The sequence below is a fragment of the Gopherus evgoodei genome, unplaced genomic scaffold (genome assembly GCF_007399415.2).
Source record: "Gopherus evgoodei ecotype Sinaloan lineage unplaced genomic scaffold, rGopEvg1_v1.p scaffold_46_arrow_ctg1, whole genome shotgun sequence".
Taxonomy (NCBI): Eukaryota; Metazoa; Chordata; order Testudines; family Testudinidae; genus Gopherus; species Gopherus evgoodei.
The window spans coordinates 1,529,270-1,551,183 of NW_022060067.1; the positions used below are offsets into that span (position 1 = coordinate 1,529,270).

At 43.5% G+C, this 21,914-nt stretch overlaps 2 protein-coding genes across 2 annotated transcripts; one reads left to right on the forward strand and one right to left on the reverse strand.

Annotated features, from left to right (window-relative positions):
* Positions 1–2,883: 2,883 nt before the first annotated feature.
* LOC115642832 (olfactory receptor 6N1-like) lies at positions 2,884–3,852 on the reverse strand. The gene has a single exon (XM_030546526.1). The coding sequence runs from the start codon at positions 3,850–3,852 to the stop codon at positions 2,884–2,886; it is 969 nt and encodes a 322-aa protein (XP_030402386.1).
* A 14,673-nt stretch (positions 3,853–18,525) lies between these two features.
* On the forward strand, positions 18,526–19,461 carry LOC115642833 (olfactory receptor 11L1-like). The gene has a single exon (XM_030546528.1). It carries the CDS (start codon positions 18,526–18,528, stop codon positions 19,459–19,461), a length of 936 nt encoding a protein of 311 aa, XP_030402388.1.
* The last annotated feature ends 2,453 nt before the right edge of the window (positions 19,462–21,914 follow it).

Consider the following 21,914-nt stretch of genomic DNA (forward strand, 5'->3'; position numbering starts at 1 on the left):
ATCTGTATCTCTCTTATTGTAGGGATATTAAAGAAGGCTTTAACAGTGATTCCCCCAAGTGACAGTGACCCCCCATAATTTGTCCCCCACTCTTTGAAAATCCAACAGTTTCACCAACTACAAAAATCTTTTAGTTCTTCTGTTAAAACATGTAAGCTCCTGTCTGTGGAAACCATTGATTGTATCTGTTCCATGAAAGATACTCTATTATGTAAAATTTACAAACAAGTTAATTGACTTTGTTCTTGAAGTAAACACTATGCTACCAACCCCGCTGTGAGTCTTAAGCTGTATTGGTACAATGTAAACAAATGCCAAAAGCTGTTAAGTGGCTTTCACTTCATTGTAACAGCAAGGGCTCCTAGGAACAGACCCCCACCCTCTGTGATTAAAGGGCCGGGAGTCTCAAATGAATTAGCACACACTCCGAAAGTGGTGGAAATAGTAAATTAAAATATGGTTAAGATATGGAATGTATGTTGATGAATTCTTGATGTACATGAATGGTTAGGGAGGTGCCAGCCTAGAAAGAGAGTATCCATCGGCCAAAGAATGTGTCAAGTGAACCACCAGACAACCCCCAGAGGGTAAACTGGGATCCACCTCAACACCTGGAAGGATGAGAAACACAAACTTTGAACAGTGTGGAGCCACCAGGAATGTACCGTCTGCTGACTGAGTCAGCAACAGCAGAATGAAACAGTTCCCATAGACTAACATAGGAATTAATTCCTGTAAAAATGGACTCTAAAAGACTGAGGACTTTGAGTCTCTGGTTCTGCTGCCAGCCTCCAGGAGCATCAGGTGCATCTGACACTGTCAAGGTCTTTTCCCCACTTTGAAGTTTAGCGTCCAAAAAGTGGGGACCTGCATGATCACTTTTAAGCTTAATTACTAGCTTAAATTTGGTACGCTGCCACCAGCCAAAATATAGTATTTGGCACACTTCCTGTTCCCCCAAAACCTTCCCTGGGGAACCCAAGGCCCAAACCCCTTGGATCTGAACACAAGGAGAAACTAGCCTTCCCCCTGTTTCTCCCCCCCCCCAAGACTGTCCCCTCCCTGGGTTACCCTGAGAGGCTGCACTGATCCAGACTCCTTGGATCTTAACACAAAAAGGAATTAACCTTCTCCCCCTCCTTTTCCCCCCACCAATCCCTGCTGAGTTCAGACCCAATCCCCTTGGGTCTTAAAACAAGAAAAAAATCAATCAGGTTCTTAAAAAAGAAAGCTTTTAATTAAGGAAAGAAAAAGTAAAAATAATCTCTGTAAAATCAAGATGATAAATGCTTACAGGGTATTCAGATTAATATAGACTAGAGGGACTTTCCCCCAACCCCCTAGCCTGAGAGTCAAAGTTACAGCAAATAGAGGTAAAAATCCTTCCAGCAAAAGACACATTTACAAGTTAAGAAAACAAACATAAGACTAATCCGCCTTGCCTGGCTAGTTCTTAGTATTTTGAAACATGAGAGACTGATTCAGAAAGACTGGAGAAAACCTGGGTGTACGTCTGGATCTTCTTATCCCCAAGAGCGAACAATGAACAAAACAAACAGCACGAAAAAAGATTTCCCTCCACCAAGATTTGAAAGTATCTTCTCCCCCCATTGGTCCTCTGGTCAGGTGTCAGCCAGGTTCACTGAGCTTCTTAACCGTTTACAGGTAAAAGAGACATTAATCCTTAACTATCTGTTTATGACAGACACAGACTCCACTCCATCCTCATGTCCAAGATAACGGGTCAGTAACGTGGTATGAGCAACTTCTAGGCTGGTAACTATAATGCCTATACAGAACTTGAAAGAATAATTGTGTGAATATATATATGTGTGTGTGTGTGTATAAGGAATAAGTAGTCAAAAATGTTGTGATAAAGAAAACTAACCCCAGGCCCAAAAGCCGGGTCTTGATCAAGCTAATAAGTACATCAAGGCCATAGGCCTCAATCATACTAACATATAGAAGAGTAAGGAAAATAATCAATCACTAACTCGCCTGAGGCTCACTCTCTGATTTAATATACTATCATAACACTATTAAATGCTGCTAAACAATCAAAATGCTGCTATAAGGGGTTAAACAACTGACATAAAATCCCTTACATAACCCATCCATCACTGCCGGAATAGACTAACAGCTGCTAGGTCATTATAGTTTATTAAGTAGCCCATGCAAGCATAAAAGATAACTCCTAATAACTTGGCCAAAAGAACAAACATGTATTTTTGGACCCAAGTTCCTCAAAATTCGCTTCAGAACACAGCTGCTGAAACCGCAAGTACAAGGTAACCGAGTGTCAAGGTCTTTGCAATAGCAAGATCTTCCTAAGAGGAAGTAAAAAGGGACAAGCTTTGCAATTTTAGCTCTTTTTGCAATATATAAAAATAATTAATAGCAATTGTTTTGAAAAGATGTCATATGTTAGCCAAATAAGGTATCATCGGATGTATAAGCTCATGTGATAATTTGCGGTTTTCAGCTTTATAAACACAGGTATCTCTGCTGTAAGGTAGAGCGACTTACCTCTTGCTAGAGGACCTGTCGTCTCTCCATGCATATGCATGTATTCTCTGATTAATCAATAAAGGAGCCTCAGGCTGTCTGATCAACTCAACTTGGTGGTGGTCATTTTCCACGACAGTTGTTTTCTTTTTTTTTTTTTGCTTTATTAATATATTTCCAATTAATGTGGCATCTTTGCCTTATCCCTCTTAATAAGATCCTGCTGGTTTTTATTCTATTGATATAACATTATATTCGTGTGTGTGTTTGTGCTCGTGCACAAATATTTCTTGTATACTGCATTTCTGTATCAGGGCCCACTTAAACCCTCCTTCTTTCACAATAGAAACCAGATTGATTGATCTTCATTTCATTCAACTATTCTAAATTCTTTGGGAGAGCCAGACATTTTCTGACAGCTTTTCTCAGGGCCTCCTTGACCTCTCTGTTTCTCAGGCTGTAGATGAGGGGATTGGCCAGGGGAGTCAGGACTGTGTAGCAGACAGAGAACACTTTGTTCAGGGCTTTCAGGTTGCTGGATTTCGGTAGCATATAGACAATCATTATGGTCCCATAGAAAAGTGTTACCACAATGAGGTGAGAGGAGCAAGTGGAAAAGGCCTTTTGCCTCCCAGTGGTGGAAGGAATTCTCAGGATGGTGCTAACAATACAGACATAGGATGTCAAGGTTAATAGAAATGGGGAAATTGCATCTGGGAAGAAAAATATATAAAAAACCAGCATCATCTGGTTGGTGTCGCTGCAGGAGAGCATTAAAATTGGTGTGAGATCACAAAAGAAATGGTCCATTTCATTGGGGCCACAGAAAATTAATTGTGACATAACACACATCATTATTATACAAGGTAGAAATCCACTTATCCAACACCCAGCTGCTATTTGGAGGCACAACTTGCCATTCATACATGTTCCATAGTGCAGTGGTTTGCATATGGCTAAATACCGGTCATAAGACATCGCTGCCAGGAGATAACATTCCGTAGTTGCTAGAAAACAAAAGAAAAAAAACTGTGTCATGCAGCCCCCCACAGAAATGGTTCTGTCTCCAGTCAGGAGACTGGCCAGCATCCTGGGCAGGAGGGCAGAAGTGTAGCAGGTCTCCAGGCAGGACAAGTTCCCCAGGAAGAAGTACATGGGGGTGTGAAGGTGCTGATCAGCCACAACTAGAGCAATGATGAGGATGTTCCCGGCCATGGTTACAATGTAGATCACTAGGAAAACCAGGAAGAGAAGGATCTGCAGTTCTGGGAGATCTCCAAACCCCAGGAGGATGAATTCTGTGAAATCTGTTTGATTTTCCGCATCTCCTTTCTCCATGAGCTGCATCCTGTGATAGTGCAAAGTAATGAACATCAAAAGATTTGGCTGTACCATGAAATTAGATAGATTTCCATCTTCTGATCCCATAAGAGTTCCCACTGCAAACTGAGAGCTGGATTTATATTGTCTCTCGACAGATAAACTTCTTCACTTCAGAGAGATCCATAAAGTTTCTCCACACACCCCAACAAGCTGTCACCCAGTTAATTTGCCCCTCTTCTGCCCCATACTCCAACTTTTTTCATTCATTGATTCTTAGATTTCAGACCAAAAGGGACCGTTTCTGGTTGGAGATTGGCATAATTGATTAAAAGAGCTTTAAACTAGAAACTTGGGGGAGATGTTCATGTAATCTCCATGCCTGATTCTAGAATTGAGAGGAAGGAAAATCAAGTAAGAAAGGATACAGCAATGGAGAAAAAAGCTACAGTGGGTAGGGGAATGGACATTATGAAGAAGAATAGTGCTGATGCCAGTCAGAAAAGTGATACAGGAACTGGAATAACTGTACCCAATCAGGAGGGAATGTGGGCCAAGTCAAGCAGCAACAGTTAAGATGTTTGTACACTAATGCAAGGAGCGTGGGTGATAAAATGGAGGAACTAAAACTGCTGATGTTGGAAGTGAAACCAGGTATTGTAGGGATAACAGAAACATGGTGGAATAATAGTCATGACTGGAGACTAGGTATTGATGGGTATGTGCTGTTCAGGAAAGACAGAAATAAAGGCAAAGGTGGTGGATCAGCATTGTATATTAATGATGAGGTAGACTGTAAAGAAATTAGAAATGATGGACTAGATAAGACAGAGTCTGTTTTGGCCAAAATCACTTTGGGGAAGTGATAGATTGGAGGACAAATGCTACAAAAAATAATTTTCCCTCTGCTGATACTCACACCTTCTTGTCAACTTTTGGAAATCGGCCACCTTGATTGCATTGGCATTGTTGGCACTACAAAAGTAATTTTCCCTCCCTTGGAATTCACCCCCTCTTGTCAACTATTGAGAATAGGCCACTTCCACCTTAACTGAGTTGGCTCGTAAGCACTCACCCCACATTTGGTGAGGCAACGCCCATCTTTTCATGTGCTAGAATATATATTCTGTTTACTGTATTTTCCAATCCATGCATCGGATGAAGTGGATTCTAGCCCACGAAAGCTTATGCCCAAATAAATTTGTTAGTCTCTAAGGTGCCACGAGGACTCCTCATTGTTTTTGCTGCTAGAGACTAACAGGCTACCACTTTGAAACTAATAATAGTAGGGGCCCAGATTTTCCTGGATATGATTGCTGACAGATTTCTTCACCAACTAGTTGCTGAACCAACAAGAGGTGATGCCATTTGAGTTTTGGTATTGGTGAGCAATGAGGACCTCATAGAAAAATTGGTTGGGGACAACCTTGGTTTGAGTGATTATGAGCTAATTGCAACTAAATGGAAGGATAAACAAAACTGGATATACAACTAGGGAACTTGATTTCAAAAGGGCTAACTTAAAAAAATTAAGGGAATTATTTGGAAAGTGGACTAGTGTGAAGAACGTCAAGATCTGAATGCGGAGGAGGCTTGGAATTATTTTGCCAAAGTTGCAGAAGCAATCTGAAGCCGGCATCCCAAGCAAGGGGGAAAAAATCATAGGGAAGGGTTGCAGACCAGCCCAGATGAGAGAGCTTCTCAAACAGGTGATTAAGAGAAAACCTGCAAGGAATGGAAGACATGATGGTTCTGCAAGGAAAGCTACCACATGGAGATCAGAAAGTGCAGGGAAGTATTTTAATAAATCTGTAAACTAGGGGATCATATCCTAGGAGTGGAGATTTGCAAATATACTACCTATAATTAAGAAAGAGATAAAAAAGTGAGCAAGGAAGCTACAGATCTGTTAAATCTGACCTCAGTTGTATGCAAGATCTTAGAACAAATTATGAAAGAGAAAGTAGTTAAGGACATAGAGGTAAACAGTAATTGGCATAAAATAAAGGTGGTTTTAGAAAAGGTAAATTGTACCAGACCAACATGATCTCTTTCTTTAAGGAGATAACTGATTTTCTCGCAAAGGAATTGCAGTAGATTTAATCTACCTGGATTTCAATAAAGCATCTGATATAGTTCCACATGGAAAATTATTAGTTAAATTGGAAAAGATGGAGATTAATATGAGAATTGAAAGGTGGATAAAGGAACTGGTTAAAGGGGAGACTACAACGGGTCATACTGAAAGGTGAACTGTCAGGCTGGAAGGAGGTTACTAGTGGAGTTCCTCAAGGATCTGTTCTGGGACCAATCTTGTTTAACATTTTTATTACTGACCTTGGCAAAAAAAGTGAGAGTGTGCTAATAAAATGTGCAGATGACACAAAGTTGGGAGGTATTGCCAATGTGGAGAAGGACCAGAATATCATACAAGAAGATCTGGGTGACCTTTAAAACTGAAGTAATAGAAATGGGATGAAATTTAATAATGCAAATTGCAAGGTCATGCATTTAGGGACTAACAACACGAATGTTTGCTATACACTGGGGACGTATCAGTTGGAAGTGACAGAGGAGGAGAAAAACCTGGGTGTATTGGTTGATCACAGGATGACCATGAGCCACTAATGTGATGCGGTGGTGAAAAAGACTAATGCAGTCCTAGGATGTATCAGGTGAGGTATTTCCAGCAGAGAGAGGGAAGTGCTAGTCCCATCATTCAAGGCATTGGTGAGACCTCATCCGAAATACAGTGTGCAGTTCTGGTTTCCTATCTTTAAGAAAGATGAATTCAAACTGGAACAGGTGCAGAGATGGGTTCTAGGATGATCCGACGAATAGAGAACCTGTCTTATGAGAGGAGACTCAAAGAGTTTTAGCTTGTTTAGCCTAACCAAAGGAAAGCTGGGGGAGATATGATTGTTCTCTATAAATACATTAGAGGGATAAACACCAGGGAGGGAGAGGAGTATTTAAATTAAATACCAATATGGACACAAGAACAAATGGACACAAACTGACCATCAACAAGATTAAGTCTGAAATTGGTGAAGGTTTCTAACCATCACAAGAGTGAAGTTCTGGAACAGCCTTCCAAGGGGAGGAGTGGTGGCAAAAAACCTAACTGGCTTCAAGCCTGAGCCTGATAAGTTTATGGAGGGGATGGTATGATGAGATTGCTCACAATGGCATGTAACGAATCTACAACTGCTAGCAGTAAATATCTCCAGTGGCTGGTGATGGGACACTAGATGCGGGGGCTCTGAGTTACTACAGAGAATTCTTTCACAGGTATCTGCCTGGTGAGTTTAGCCCATTTTCTCAGGGTCTAACTGATCACCATATTTGGGTTTGGGAAGGAATTTCCCCCCAGGTCAGATTGGCAGAGATCCTGGGGGCTTTTCGTCTTCCTCTGCAGCATGGAGCACAGGTAACTTGCAAGTTTAAACTAGTGTAAATGGTAGATTCTCTGTCCCTTGAAGTCTTTAAATCATGATTTGAGGACTTCAGTAACTCAGCTAGAAGTTAGAGGTCTATTACAGGAGTGGGTGGGTGAGGTTCTGTAGCCTGTGATGTGCAGGAAGTCAGACTAGATGATCATGATGGGCCCTTAAAGTCTATCATTAGAAGTCACACCCATTGGCAACAAACTGTGCCTTATTTCTCATTGAAATGTGTCTGGCTTTAGCTTCCAGTCATTGGTTCTAGCTGTGCCTTTTCCTGTTCTACAAAAGAGCCCTTTGATAACCAGTGTTATTTCCCCAGGAAGGTGCTGATACGCTGTGATCAAATCACCTCTGCCTCCTCTTTAATAAACTGAACACATCGAGCTCTATAAGTTTCCCACTGGAAGATATTTTCTCCAGCTTTCAAATTGTTTTTCTGGCTCTTTTCTGCTCCCTCGCCAATCTTTCAACATCTTTTAGAAAACATTTTAATGTCCATTAGTCATTAGATCATCCAGTCTGAGCTCCTGCTTAACAATAACCACAGAATTTCCCACGTACCCCTACAGTGAGCTCAATAACTTGTTTGGCTAAGACGTACCTTCCAGAAAGGCAGCCGGTCTTGATTTGAAGATATCAGCCTTGGACCTCATCAGCCCGCAGCATCGTGCTGGGAGCTGAAGTTGAGTTATTTGTCCACTGTAGGTTTCAGAGTAGCAGTCGTGTTCATCTGTATCCGCAAAAAGAACAGGAGTACATGTAACACCTTAATGATGTTTAAAATGTTCACCCCAGTGCTGCCCATGGTATTCCAGAATTGGTGTCACCAGAGCTCTTTAAAGAGGTAAAATCCCCTCCCTGCTCCCCTGTTTATATAGCCACTCTGTGGAGTGTTCAATGCTGCCCAAGAAATGCTGAGGGCTTTCAAGCCTCACGGAAATCCAGGCAGGAAATACTCAGCAGTAGACATGAAGCATCTGGCAATTGGGCTGGGATGATGCATAGGTATCTGCCCCCCAGAAAAGTCTGGAGAGGCAGCTGATAAGTAGTTGAGAGCCTGAAGGCCACGGTCCCTGAGAAAACAATGATCTGTCAGGGAGAGAGAGATGGGGAGATCCAGGCAGCAAGCAGGGGGGTGAGGGGAGGACAGACAGAGGGATGCATTAGGGCAGAGATGATAGCTGGGTCTTCTTTCTGAGTCATCAGTTTTTCTAGCTTTGAACCGCAAAGCAACCAACTATGACGTCCTTACTCTGACAGAGCTCCCAGCATGTGAGAACAGTGTCCAAGGGGGGTGTCTCAGAGCAAGGGCTTCCTATGAATAAGGACCTGAGGATTTGCCCCAAGGCTAGTGAGACTTACCTTCAAATCTCCGCATGAAGCAGTGAGCTCTCCATCACCAGAACTGGGTCTGGTGTCAGTCAGCCTTCTACTCTCAGTTTGTGGGCAGACACCTGCCTGTGGCTGCTGGGATGGGTGTCTCTCGCTGCCTGGGTTGATTGTTGGCATCACACAAACCCTTAATGTCTACAGCTCTGGATTTTTGCAGGGTTTATCAGAGAAAGCAGCCAGTCCCTGCCCCTTGCCGCTGCTGTTGGGATCTCCCTTGGGACTGCTGCCAGTGACCATCTGAATTCCCTCCAGAGGGGAACTGATGCTGTGTCACTTGTTAAAGCAGTGTAACATCATGAGAATGCAACAGAGAGTCCTGTGGCATTTTTTTTGTTGCTTTTTACAGATCCAGACTAACAGATCTCCCCCTCTGATATCTGATCACAAGAATGGCCACTCTGGGTCAGACTAATGGTCCATCTAGCCCAGTGTCCTGTCTCTGGCAGTGGCCGGTGTCAGATGCTTCAGAGGGAATGACTAGAACAGGGAAATTATGGAGTGATCCATCCCGTCATCCAGTCCCAGCTTGTGACAGGCAGAGGTTTAGGGACACCCGGAGCATCTTGGCTAATAGCCATCAATAGACATAGCCTTCATAAACTGATCGAATTCTTTTTTGAACCCACTTATACTTTTGGCCTTCACAACATCCCCTGGCAATGAGTTCCACAGGCAGACTGTGTGTTATGTGAAGAACAACTTCCCTATGTGTGTGTTAAACCTGCTGCCTATTAATTTCATACCATAGATTTATATAGAGGTATTATGATATTTACTGGCTTATTGTCTGTCATTTTCCTAAAGGTGCCTAACACTGTTCGCTTTCTTGACTGCTGCTGCACATGGAGCAGATGTTTTCAGGGAACTATCCACAATGATTCCAAGATCCTTCTTCAGTGGTACCAGCTAATCCAGACCCCATCACTTTGTATGCATAATTGGGATGATGTTTTCCGATGTGCATTGCTTAGCATTTATTAATATTGAATTTCATCTGCCATTTTGTTGTCCAGTAACCCAGTTTTGTGAGATCTCCTTTGTTACTCATCCTCAGTTTGTCCTTCCCTCACCTTCTTGCTCCCTCTCTCTCTCTGAGAACTCATCATTTTTTCAGGGATCTTGCCCTTCAGGTTCTCATCTACTTATCAGCTGTTTCTCCAGACTTTTCTGGGAGCAGATTCCTATGCACCTTCCCAGCTTTGGACTTACCTTTCTTGAGTAATTTTCTCTCATCTGCAAATGCTGCCACTTCACTCTTTACCTCTTTTCCCAGATCATTTATGAACAGGTTGAGCAGTGCTGGTTCCAGTACAGATCTTTGGAGGACCCTCTAATTTACGTCTCTCCATTGTGAAAGTTGACTTTTATTACTACCCTTTGTTTCCTGTCTTTTTAACCAGTTACTGATCCATGAGAGGACCTTCTCTCTTATCCCCTCTCTGCTTGCTTTGTTTGAGAGCCTTTGGTGAGGAACCTTGTCAAAGCCTTTCTGACAATCCAAGTACATTATATCCACTGGATCACTGTTGTCCACATGTTTGTTGACGCCCCTGAAGAATTCTAATAGACTGGTGGGGCATGATTTTCCTTTTCAAAAGCTGTGTTGGTTCTTCCCCCAAAACGTTGTATTCATCTATGTGTCTGATAATTCTGTTCTTGACTATAGGTTCAACCAATTTGCCAGGTACTGAAGTTAGGCTTCCTGGCCTGTAATTGCCAGGACTGCCTCTGAAGCCTTTTTTTAAAAATTGGTGTTACATGAGTTACCCTCCATTCATCTAGTACAGAGACTGATTTAAGTGCTAGGTTGCATACTACAGTTAGTAGTTCTGCAATTTCATATAAGTGCCTTCAGAATTCCTGGGTGAATACCATCTGGTGCTGATGACTTATTACTCTTTAATTTATCATTTTTTTCCAAAACCTCCTGTATTAACATCTCAATCTGGGACAGTTCCTCAGATTTGTCACCTAAAAAGAATAGCTTTGGTGTGGGAAGCTCCCTCACATCCTCTGCAGTAAAGACTAGTGCAAAGAATTTGTTTAGCTTCTCCGAAATGGCTTTGTTTTCCTTGAGTGCTCCTTCGCATCTTGATCGTCCAATGGCCCCACTGACTGTTTGTCAGGCTTCCTGCTTCTGATGTACTTAAAAAAATTGCTTTTAGTTTTTGTGTCCTTAGCTAGTTGCTCTTCAAATTCTTTCTTAGCCTATCTCACTCATGTTTGTATACTTGACTTGCCAGAGTTCATGCTCCTTTCTATTTTCCTCAGGAGTATTCTACTTCTAATATTTAAAAGATATCTTTTTGTCTCTAACAGCCTTTTTTACTTTGCTGTTAGCCATTTTTCTGGTTCTCTTACTTTTTTTTTGAGGACCAGTGTGTGTAAATTTAATTTTAGCCTCTATTGTGGTGTTTTTAAATACTCTCCATGCAGTTTGCAGGCATTTCACCCTTGTGATTGTTCCTTTTAATTTCATTTAATTAGCCTCCTCATTTTTGTGTATTTCTCCTTTTTGAGGTTAAAAGCTACTGTGGGGGGGTTTTCCCCTACAAGGATGTTTAAATTTAATTACATTATGGTCAGTGTTACTGAGCAGTTCATCTACATTCACCCTCCTGGACCAGATCTTGTGCTCCACTTGGGACTAAATCAAGAATTGCCTCTCTCCTTGTGGGTTCCAGGACTAGCAGCTTCAAGAAGTAGTCATTAATGGTGTCTAGAACTTTTATCTCTGCATCTCATCCTGAGGTGACATGTACCTAGTCCATATGGGGATAATTGAAATCCCTCATTATTATTGCCTTTTCTGCCTGTGTAGCCTCTCTAATCTTCCTGAGTATTTCACAGTCGCTGTCCTCATCCTGGTCAGGTGGTTGGCAGTATATTTTGAATGTTATGCTCTGCTATACTGCCTCAAAGCCAATGCAAAAGGCATCCTAATCCCAAAGGATATCTTCCATTTTTCCACATGCTGTTTCTGTCCATGTGTGAAGAGCCCAAGTGAATGGGAAATTTGTGTAAGCCCCTTTAATGATATGTAACTCCATCATACTCCTTTCCATATGTAGACCTCAAAGCGCATTACAAAGGATTTCAAGTATTATTATCCCCATTTCATAGACTAAAAAACTGAGGCACAGAGGAGGGAAGTGATTCCCAAATGGTCAAATAACTAATCCTTGGCATAGCTAGGAAATAGCACTCCGAAGTCCTCTGTCAAAATGCACTCTCCTGGACAGTAGACCTTGCACTCTGAGACTTGAGCCTATTAACTTAATATGGAGCAGCTGGCAAAGATGATGAGAATCAAAGCCAGTAATCCAATGCTCTTCAGCCTTCCTCAGTGCTCACGTTGCACTGTTGTACCACAGAGCTGATGTCACCTCAGTTCTATAGATCTGCAGCTATGCAGAAAGCTGGATGTCATTATGTCCCTACAGATGTCACTGAAAGGCCTGAAATGTGGTGGCACCTGCTGCCGTACTAGTGTTCACATCATCTGAGCATCCTCCAGCCTTGTCTATGAAGCTGGACAAGGATTTGAGAGTTGCCACCTGCCTTTTGTCCCTCTCAGACAGTTTAATACTGAGCTGCTTGTAATCTGGAGCTGGATGTTAATGGCCTAAGACTTTGTTTTCTCCAGATTAATGACCAGATCAACGCATGCTGCCTCTTGTTCAACCAGATCAGCTGTCAGCTGCAGCAACTCACCAACATGAGCCAATAAGACAAAGTCAACAGCATCTTTGAGAACTCCAAGAATCATTGTGTTCAGATCAACACCCCTGACAGCTGCCTCCTCATATTTATCCATCAACCAGTCGATGCTGATGTTGAAAAGTGATGGAGAGAGAATGCAACGTGGCCTAACTCCCATGGAGATAGGAAACCCCATGCCATATACCAGCCATTGACTCTAACACAGATTTCAGTTCTGTTATAGAGTTTTCCAGGGACACCAAGTCGTTGTCTCATCAGACTCCAGAAACTTGCCTGATTCACTGAATCAAAGGATTTACAAAAGTCTATAAAAGTGCTACGTATGGCTGATTAAATTCAGCCATTTTTTCTTACAGATGTCTCAAAGGGTAAAGATCTGGTCAACAATGGAATGACCAGGTGTAAAGTCATACTGAGGATCCTGATCTTTGCCCTGAAATGCATCTTTGATTTGAGACATTAACACAGAAGTGAACACTTTTTGCTTGGGATTGACAATAGCATAATACATCGATATCATTGCTATATTCAGCCTTATCATGCTTCTCGGACAGAGGCAGAATATGCCCTGTGACGCTGGCAGACCAAGTGCCAGCTCATGCCAAGGCCCCTAGGCCTCACTGAATACTGAGAAATACACAGCTGGAAACCAGTCTCACTCACCTGTGTGTTGGTATTGTTAAAAGAAATATAAGATTTATAATAATGTTTAGACTTCACAGAATGTTTGTAAGGTGCTCACAGCATTAATCTCTCTTATAATGTCTGTATCCAATGTCTTAAGGTAATATTTAGGTGTTTGCTTTGAAACTGGAAACTCCCCTCCCCAGTCAGAAAAGAATCAATACCAAATGTGAAATATTATCTCCAGTCCAACAAAAGCAAGCCCATAGATACCAGAAGAACCATCGTGGAACATCAGAGGAGAAAACACTGTGATAATTTTACACATACACACACACACACACACTCCACCCCTAACACTCATGATGAGGCCTCATCCCATTAGCTTGAGAGAAGGGAATACAAAATCCCTGACAAGAAGAAATTGTAAGTCTGTGCTGCTTGGCCTTTGGGAAAGCAAGATTTCTAAGCACAAGCAAGGGATCCCCAGCTTCTTAGCTGGGATTAGCCCTAAAGGACACGCAGAGTTTGTATATTACAGCAGATTCTATCATCTTTTGAAACCTAAGACTGTAAATCATTTGTGTGTGGGTTTACCAGTGTTAACCTTGTAAATAACTCCCTTGTTTCTTTTTCTTAGCTAATAAATCCTTAGATATTTTACTATAGGATTGGCTACAAGCATCATCTTTTGTGTAAGATCTAAAGTGCAATTGACCTGGGGTAAGTGACTGGTCCTTTGGGACTGGGAATAACCTAAATATTTTGATGTGAGGAGCTATGTATTTCAAAGGCAGCCTTACTTGTTGGCAAGACAGACTGGAGTGCCCAAGGGGACTGCCTGTGACTCCATGTTAAGGCTGTTGTAGTTCTTGCAGAGTTCCCACTTGATATTTAGTTGGTGAATTCCAAGTCTAGACCTCACAGCCAATGTGGGGGTTGTGCGCTGCTTCTGAACAGTCTGCCCTGAGGTCAGTACCTGTGCTCTTCAGCCACTCCAGACAGCCTGAAAGCCCTTCTTCTCCAGTCACTGGGGATGGCATGAGTGAGCCAGGTCGTCCTGAAAAGCCTGTGCTGCCACAGTGTGACAATATTCTCCCCTGTCTTCAGCAACTCAGGGGCTGGAAAAGGGTGTGAAGTGGCCTTTACACTTTAAAAGTGTGGTATTCTGTTAGGGGAGTAGGATCAGTGTTTGAACATAGGGTCAGGGCAGGGAGCACCTCCCCACTGAACTGACACGGTAGAGAGAGAGTGCGTGGTGTGGGTATTTTAGAATATTGCACAAATAAGGCAGAATTAAGGTTGTGTGGGAATTTGTCTTCTCTCTCTATTTCCTAGTTCTCAGAAGTCAGAGTTTTGCTGAAATCAGTCTTTGGGAAGGGTCCGAGCTTTCACCAGGCACCTTAATTCTATATTAACAAAGGGTTTTTGTGACATTTTATTTCCTAGTTTTTAAAATAGAAGGAGCAATGTTTGTTGGTGGGAGTTACTGGCTGTTTAGACAACTGTCGTTCTCAACTAGGTTTGCAGCTGATGCACTACTGTGGCTCGGCAATAATCAAAATACCTAGTTTTCATAATGTGCTTTTCATCAGCAGCTCTCCAAGAGTTTGACATCATTATCTCCATTTTACAGAAGGGAAACTGAGGCATAGAGCAGTGATGTGACTTGCCCCCATGGTCATTCAACAAGCCAGTGGCAGAGCTGGGAATAATCCCCATTCAGTGGCTTCTCCAATGCGCCACACAATTGCTCTGTGAATCCACAGTGCTTCTCCCCAATCCTCTGCATGTTTTGTTATAATTTCCTTCTTGTCCTACCCTCAGGGCACGTGAAGAACAATGGATCATCATCCTCTTCTAACAACCTGGTACATCTCTGAAGACTGTTACCACGTCCCCCTTCACCCTTCTCTTCTCCACACTAAACATGCACAATTCTTTCTACCTTTCCTCACAAGTCAGGTTTTCTAAACCTCTTTATCATTTTTGTTGCTCTTCTCTGGACTGTGTCTAATTTTCCCTCATCCCTCTTAAAGGGCAGTGCCCAGAACTGGACACACTACTCCTGCTGAAGCCTCACCAGTGCCGAGTAGAGCAGGACAATTACCTCCCAGGTCTCACATACAACACACCTGTTAATTCACCCTGGAATGGGCAAGCTAGCCCAGACAGTCAGCAAAGAATAATTATGGGCCAAATCCTAAGGAACTCATTCTTCTCTAACTCAGGCCATGTCTACATATAAATATAAGTCGACCTAACTTATCCAGCAGACAGTCGTTGTATTAAATTCCATCACTCGTGCGTGTCTGCATTTTGTTCCTTGTGTCAGCGGTGCATGACCTCACCAGTAGCACTCACGCCGATTGCACTGAAAGTGTGGGGCATCGTGGGAAGGCTCCTGAAAGTCAATAACAGTCAACGTTAGCAATGCAGTGTCTACATTGACACTAACTATATGAAACTTGACTCTATGACACTTGTGGAGGTGGGGTTATTAAGTCGGCGTTCTGGGGCAGTTACATCAGCAGAAGCGAAATTTAAGTGTAAATGTTTCCATAGTTAGGTCAACGTACAATGCTTTGTGTCCACCTAACTCTGTAGTGGAGACCAGCCTAACTCAGTAGTCAATGGTCACGCTGTTTACACTGTCTTAACAAGCACCATAGCATTGAATTCCCTCCTGAGGGCACTTTCAAAGCAGGGCTCATTAGCAGCAGCCTCAGTGGAGATCCCAAGAGCTGCCTGAGCCAACGTGAAGCTGCTTTCCCCTATATACCCTAGAAGGCTCCAGAGCAGGAGGCATGGAGGCCCCTTTTAATATACACGGGTGTGTGCATCAGGCAAGAAATCAAGAGCAGGCCCAGTGCAGCAGTGGAAGGTAGGTGTCTTGGCAGAGCGAATAAGGGCTTGTCCATATGGGGCAGTGGCAAATCTGAACCTTCCTGCGGTTTGTCCACACAGGGAGTCAGTGCGTGGCAAGCTGAGGTGGAAATCTACAGTGCTGTAGGTTGCTGTGCAGTAAGTGGCCATGCAGACCCTGCTATCACACACTAAAGGTCCCCAAGTGGATTTTGCCTTAGTGCTGTTTGAAATGGGGGTAGGTCAATACGCACCAGGGAATGTTTAGTGCACTGAAGCAGGGTCCAAAGAGTGTTAGTACTTGGCAGGCTAGTGCTCTGGAGAGTCACACCCCAGCATCCCACAATCTAACTCTCCGTTTAGACAAGCCCTTGGTCAGATCCTGGGGATCTCACATAGGGAGGACATGGTGCAGTAGTGGCGAGGAGCACAGTCGGAGCTGTCTCTCAGGCGCACACCGTAGCTGTGCATATCCTGCTCCCTCACACTTGCTATTCTGCCCTTGACATGTCTCATTCCCCCTCTCCCCTCCCAACAGGGCTGAACTGCGAGACTGCTGAGCGTGGCTGGGAGCATTGAGTTCCAGTGTTCTGTTGCACCTGGAATGCTGCACAAAATCCAGGCCCAGACACTCTCACTCTTCAGCTGGGCTCAGAGTGCACCTAGGGTAGAGTGTGTCTCAGGATGCCAAGGAGGGGAGAAAAGGGAGAGGGGTCTGTCTGTGCCTGCTCGGGACATTCCCTTTGTGCATGGGGAAGGACACTGGGCAGAGGGAGTTTCCCAGCTGCGCTGCTAGTCAAGGTCTTGCTCTCAGTGTCTCAGGCATTAGCATGAGGAGAGCATGCTCAGGCCCCGCTCTGCTGGTGCTCACAAGCAGGCTCTTGACCTGCACCTGCTGTCTCAGAGCTGGGAGAAGAGAGGAGAGAGTGTCTCTTTTTTCTCCATTTACTGCATGGGGCTGGGAATGGAGCAGAGGGTGAGACGAGAAGCAGATGCATGGATGGGCAGAGTTTAATGGGGCTGGGAAATTCAGGGGAGTCAGGTGACCAACTCCCCTTGATTTTTCAACAGTGTCTAATTTCTTTAGCTCCCTTGTATATCCCAGCCTCAGAAAAGACTCAGGGAGTTTCACTGAAAGAGGAGATGAAAAAGATGGGACATGTGAGAGGTTAAGGACTAATGAACTGGACAGAGAAACTCCGTCAGGTGCACCTACAAATCAAGAGTGACCCAATCAACTTAACAGACAGCACCTTTAGCGCTCAGACATGAAACAATTTTGTCTTTGCACAATGTGTCGTTTCTCCTCGAACTCACTGTCAGATGAGATCATTGAGTAATTCAAGAAACTGAACAATGTGGAAAGTTATAGCTCTGGAAGGTTTTGGGCAGGGAGCTAACCTGGAACGTTGGACACGTGGGGTCAATTCTCTGTTCTGCAGCAGGCTCCCTGGGGCCCTTTGGGGGAACTGCTTAGGCCAGATCTTAAAGGTGTTGAGGCACCAAATGATGTAGATGGGCCCCAAGTGGAATGCTGAAAAGCATCTAAGCACGTTAGGCATCTAATATCCTTTGGCCTGAATGGGAGTTAGGCACTGAGGCTGATCAAGGTCTTTGTAAAATCCCACTGGGCACTGCTCTGCACTTTTTGGCAGTAAGTATCTTATCAAACTGTCCCTGTGGGCCTCAGTTCTCCATCTGTAAAATGAGCAGAGAAACCTTTTCCAGTCTCACTGTGGCATTGTAAGGATAAATACATTAAGGACTGTGCGGTGCTCAGATACTACAATTTTGATCGGTCTATATCCAACACACTTCCATTGTTCTGTGTATTTGGGAATAGTCACTGAATGAAGGCTGATTAAGGACCTTAGACCTTGCAGTGTACTATTAGGAAAACAACTGAACTACAAAGGCTCTATCTGTATGTCTGTCTATTCAGAATTTACAGCTCCTGGTTCTGACCTCATCTGGGCAGCTGTAAAATGGGAGGATCTCCAGCAGAAGTTAATATTGCAAAAAACGGTTTGGAAGATCAGAATTAGACCTCAGACTTAGTCATGGGAGGAAAGTCTGTGAGATCGTTCTTGTTAAAGCCATTCCTTTACTCTCTCTTACCGCCACTGACCATTTTTAGTGTGGGCTAAAGCTTCCCAGTGGCTAGCATCCTTTGAGGACCAGTAGATCCTTTGTGGCTCTGCATAGCTTGAATTAAGATCTTGATTCAGCAAAGCCCTCAGGCCCAGATTTTTATAGTTATTTATAGGTTGCTGAGCTCAGTGTTGCAATAACGCCTAACTGACTGAGGAGCCTAAATTCCATTTTCAAAAGGGATTTAGGCATGGAGGAGTCTAAATCCCATTGGCTGTCAATAGACTGTAGACTCCTCAGTACTTAAATCTCAGAAAATGAAATTTAGGCGTGGGCACTGCAATGCTGTGTGCTGCAGCACTTAAATAGCTTTAAAAATCTGACCTTAAGGCAGATTGGTTGCCTAAGTACTTTTGAAAATCCCACTAGGTGCCTATCTGCAAGTTCGGGTGCTTAAATGCCTCTGGATATCTGTCCTTCTGCACTTGCTTAAGCTGATGGGATGTTTGTCCTTTTCAAAATCTCACTTCTGAGTTTTAGTATTTTTCTTTGTACCTAGATGCACCTCATAGAGAAAGCAGAAGAGGACAATCTAACGATCATCACAGAATTCATCCTCCTGGGATTCGGGAATCTCCCTGAACTGCAGCTCCTTCTCTTCCTGGTTTTCCTGGTGATCTACATTGTGACCATGTCTGGGAATATCTTCATCGTTTCGCTAGTTGTGGCTGATCAGCACCTTCACACTCCCATGTACTATTTCCTGGGGAACTTGTCCTGCCTGGAGACTTGCTACATCTCAACCATCCTGCCCAGGTTACTGGCCAGTCTCCTGACTGGAGATAGAACCATTTCTGTCAGTGGCTGTTTTGCACAGTTTTATTGCTTTGGTTCTCTGGCAGCTACAGAATGTTATCTCCTAGCAGCAATATCTTATGATCGGTATTTAGTAATATGCAAACCACTGCGTTATGCAGCCCTGATGACCGGCAGGTTGTGCATCCAGCTTGCAGTGGGGTCTTGGATAAGCGGATTTCTAACTTGTGTAATAACGATGTGTTTTATGTTGCAATTAACATTCTGTGGCCCCAGTGAAATTGACCTTTTCCTTTGTGATTTTTCTCCAATGCTAAAACTCTCTCATGCTGGTGTCATGATCACACTGGTTAGTTTCATACTCGTCTCCATAAACGCACCTTGCCCATTTCTATTAACTGTGACATCCTATGTTTGTATCATTGCTACTATGCTGAGAATCCCTTCCACCACTGGGAGGAAAAAGGTGTTTTCCACCTGCTCCTCTCACCTCATTGTGATTACAGTTTTCTATGGGACCCTAATGACTGCGTATCTGCTACCAAAAATCAATACACTGAAAGCCCTGAACAAAGTGTTCTCTGTCTTCTACACAGTCCTGACTCCCATGCTCAACCCCCTCATCTACAGCCTGCGAAACAAAGAGGTGAAGGAGGCCCTGAGAAAAGTCATCCGTTAATATATGTTGCTCAAATGAATTCAGATGGAGTCACTGATCTCTGAAGGAACCTATCTGGCTTAACGAGCAAGAAAGTTTACATCTAGTAGGATCCAAGCTCACACCAATGGGGACAGCTTTGTGGAATGTGAGAACATGCTACATTTTGGGCCGATGACATTCCCATTCGTGGCTAAAGCTGATACTTGCTACTGGCTAAAAGGAGATTAGTCTGTAAAAGGGAGCATTCTGGAACTGGTGAGGATCTTATATATATTCAGATTGATTAGACATAGATTTGTGCGTTTTATTTTATTTTGCTTGGTGACTTACTTTGTTCTGTCTATTATTACTTTGGACCACTTAAATCCTACTTTCTGTATAGAATAAAATCACTTTTTGCTTATTAACTAACTCAGAGTATGTATTAATACCTGGGGGTCAAATAACTGTGCATATCTTTCTGTCAGTGTTATAGAGGGTGAACAATGTATGAGTTTGTCCTGCATAAGCTTTATACAGGGTTAAACGGATTTATTTGGGTTTAGAACACATTGGGAGTTGGGCATCTGAGTACTAAAGACAAACACACTTCTGTTAGCTGCTTTCAGGTAAACCTGCAGCTTTGGGGCAAGTAATTAAGACCTTGGTCTTTGCTGGAGTAGACGGGAATGGCTGGCTCGGCAATACAGGGTAGTGGAGTCCCGAGCTGGTAGGGAAAGCAGGGGTAGAAGTAGTCTGGGCACTCAGGTCACAGCTCCCAGAAGGGTTTCTTTGATCTTACCCGTCACAGTCAACATTTGAAACACTTGTCTTGCTTGTGCTTTCACTCCTGTTTCAGGCAATGGGCAGAGCTTTCATGAGGTGCTGGAGGACATTTCAGGGGCATTTTCTGACCTGCAGAAGAAGGCACCTGTTGGAGGAGGAGGAGGGTGATACAGACCTGTCACACTCAAACTGACTGATACTACTCATGAGTCTTGGGAGAACCTCTGATGCCCCCTGTGTAGACCGGTGCTTCTGAAGCAGAACCACAAGCACAGACTGGTGGGACCCCATCCTCATGCAGACCTGGGATGACCAGAACTTGCACTGAGGCCATGATTGTATGTATATAAGGAGTCAGAGTACAGACACTGCAAAAGGTACTTCTCCATGGGTACGCAGGCCACTGGGGACCACAGAGGCAAAGTTATGGATGCCAACGTGGGCTGCCCTGGAAAAGTTCATGATGCTGGGGTTTTCTGTCAGTCAGGCATCTACCTTCATGGACAGGCAGGAACACTATTCCAAATGACAATGTCATTAATGGAATTACTGTTCCCATGGTTATTCTAGGGGATCCCATGTACCTCCTTTTGCCGGGGCATATGAAACCATATCCTGATCAGAGGCCATGGCAAAAGGAAGCTTAATTATCTTCTCAAAAGATGTAGAATGGTGCTTGAATGTGCGTTTGTCAGATTGAAATACTCAAGCCTGAGTTTGGGCTAACATTGCAGTGTACACATTCCCTAAGACCCAGTGTGTCAGACCCCAAACAGATTAATGGCTGTCAAAATAAAAGGAATGATGTCAATGATTTGTGTTGACACAACCTCTTTGCTACAGCAATAACAACAAGAAAATCAATGTCAAGTACAAAACCAGCAGATAGGCTTGGAGAAAACGCTAGTCATGGCATATTTGAAAAGTGTCAGCATCTTTCATCCTGAAGCACATTGGGTAAAATTTCCAAAAGCGTCTAGCTGACTTAGCAGCAAAGAATCCTGTGGCACCTTATAGACTAACAGATGTTTTGGAGCATGCATCTGACGAAGTGGGTATTCACCCACGAAAGCTCATGCTCCAAAACATCTGTTAGTCTATAAAGTGCCACAGGATTCTTTGCTGCTTTTACAGATCCAGACTAACATGGCTACTCCTCTGATAGCTGACTTAGAAGCATAAATCTCATTGACGTTCTATGAGACTCAGATTCCCTCGTCCTTAGGTCCTTCTGAAAGGGGAAACTCGAGCTCTGAAGTCACTTTGATACTTTTGAAAATTCTACCCATTGAATAGTACTTTAATCCTTAGGCCTCTGATTCAAATTAATACTCAGAAACTAATTGAAGGCATGACAGTAGTTGCGCCATTGAGGGTCGTCTATATGGCAGCTGAAGGTGAGCCTCCCAGGCTGGGTAGGCAGACTCGTGCTAGCAGGACTTGTCCTAGCATGCTAAGAATAGCTGTATGGATGTTGTAGGGTGGGACCAAGCCTGCACCTCCCCTGAGGTGAGGGATGCCATTATGACCTGGACCAAACCTTGTTATGGTTGAGTTAAAAAACTTATTCTAACTGATGTGTGGACACCCCTTCTATTCACATAACTGTCAGGATGAGTTAATCAGAAACCCCTTCCCCCACCGAAGACAAATAGCGTGTGAACCTGCTAAGGAATTTGGACTGAGTGGGCAGAAGGGTTCGACTG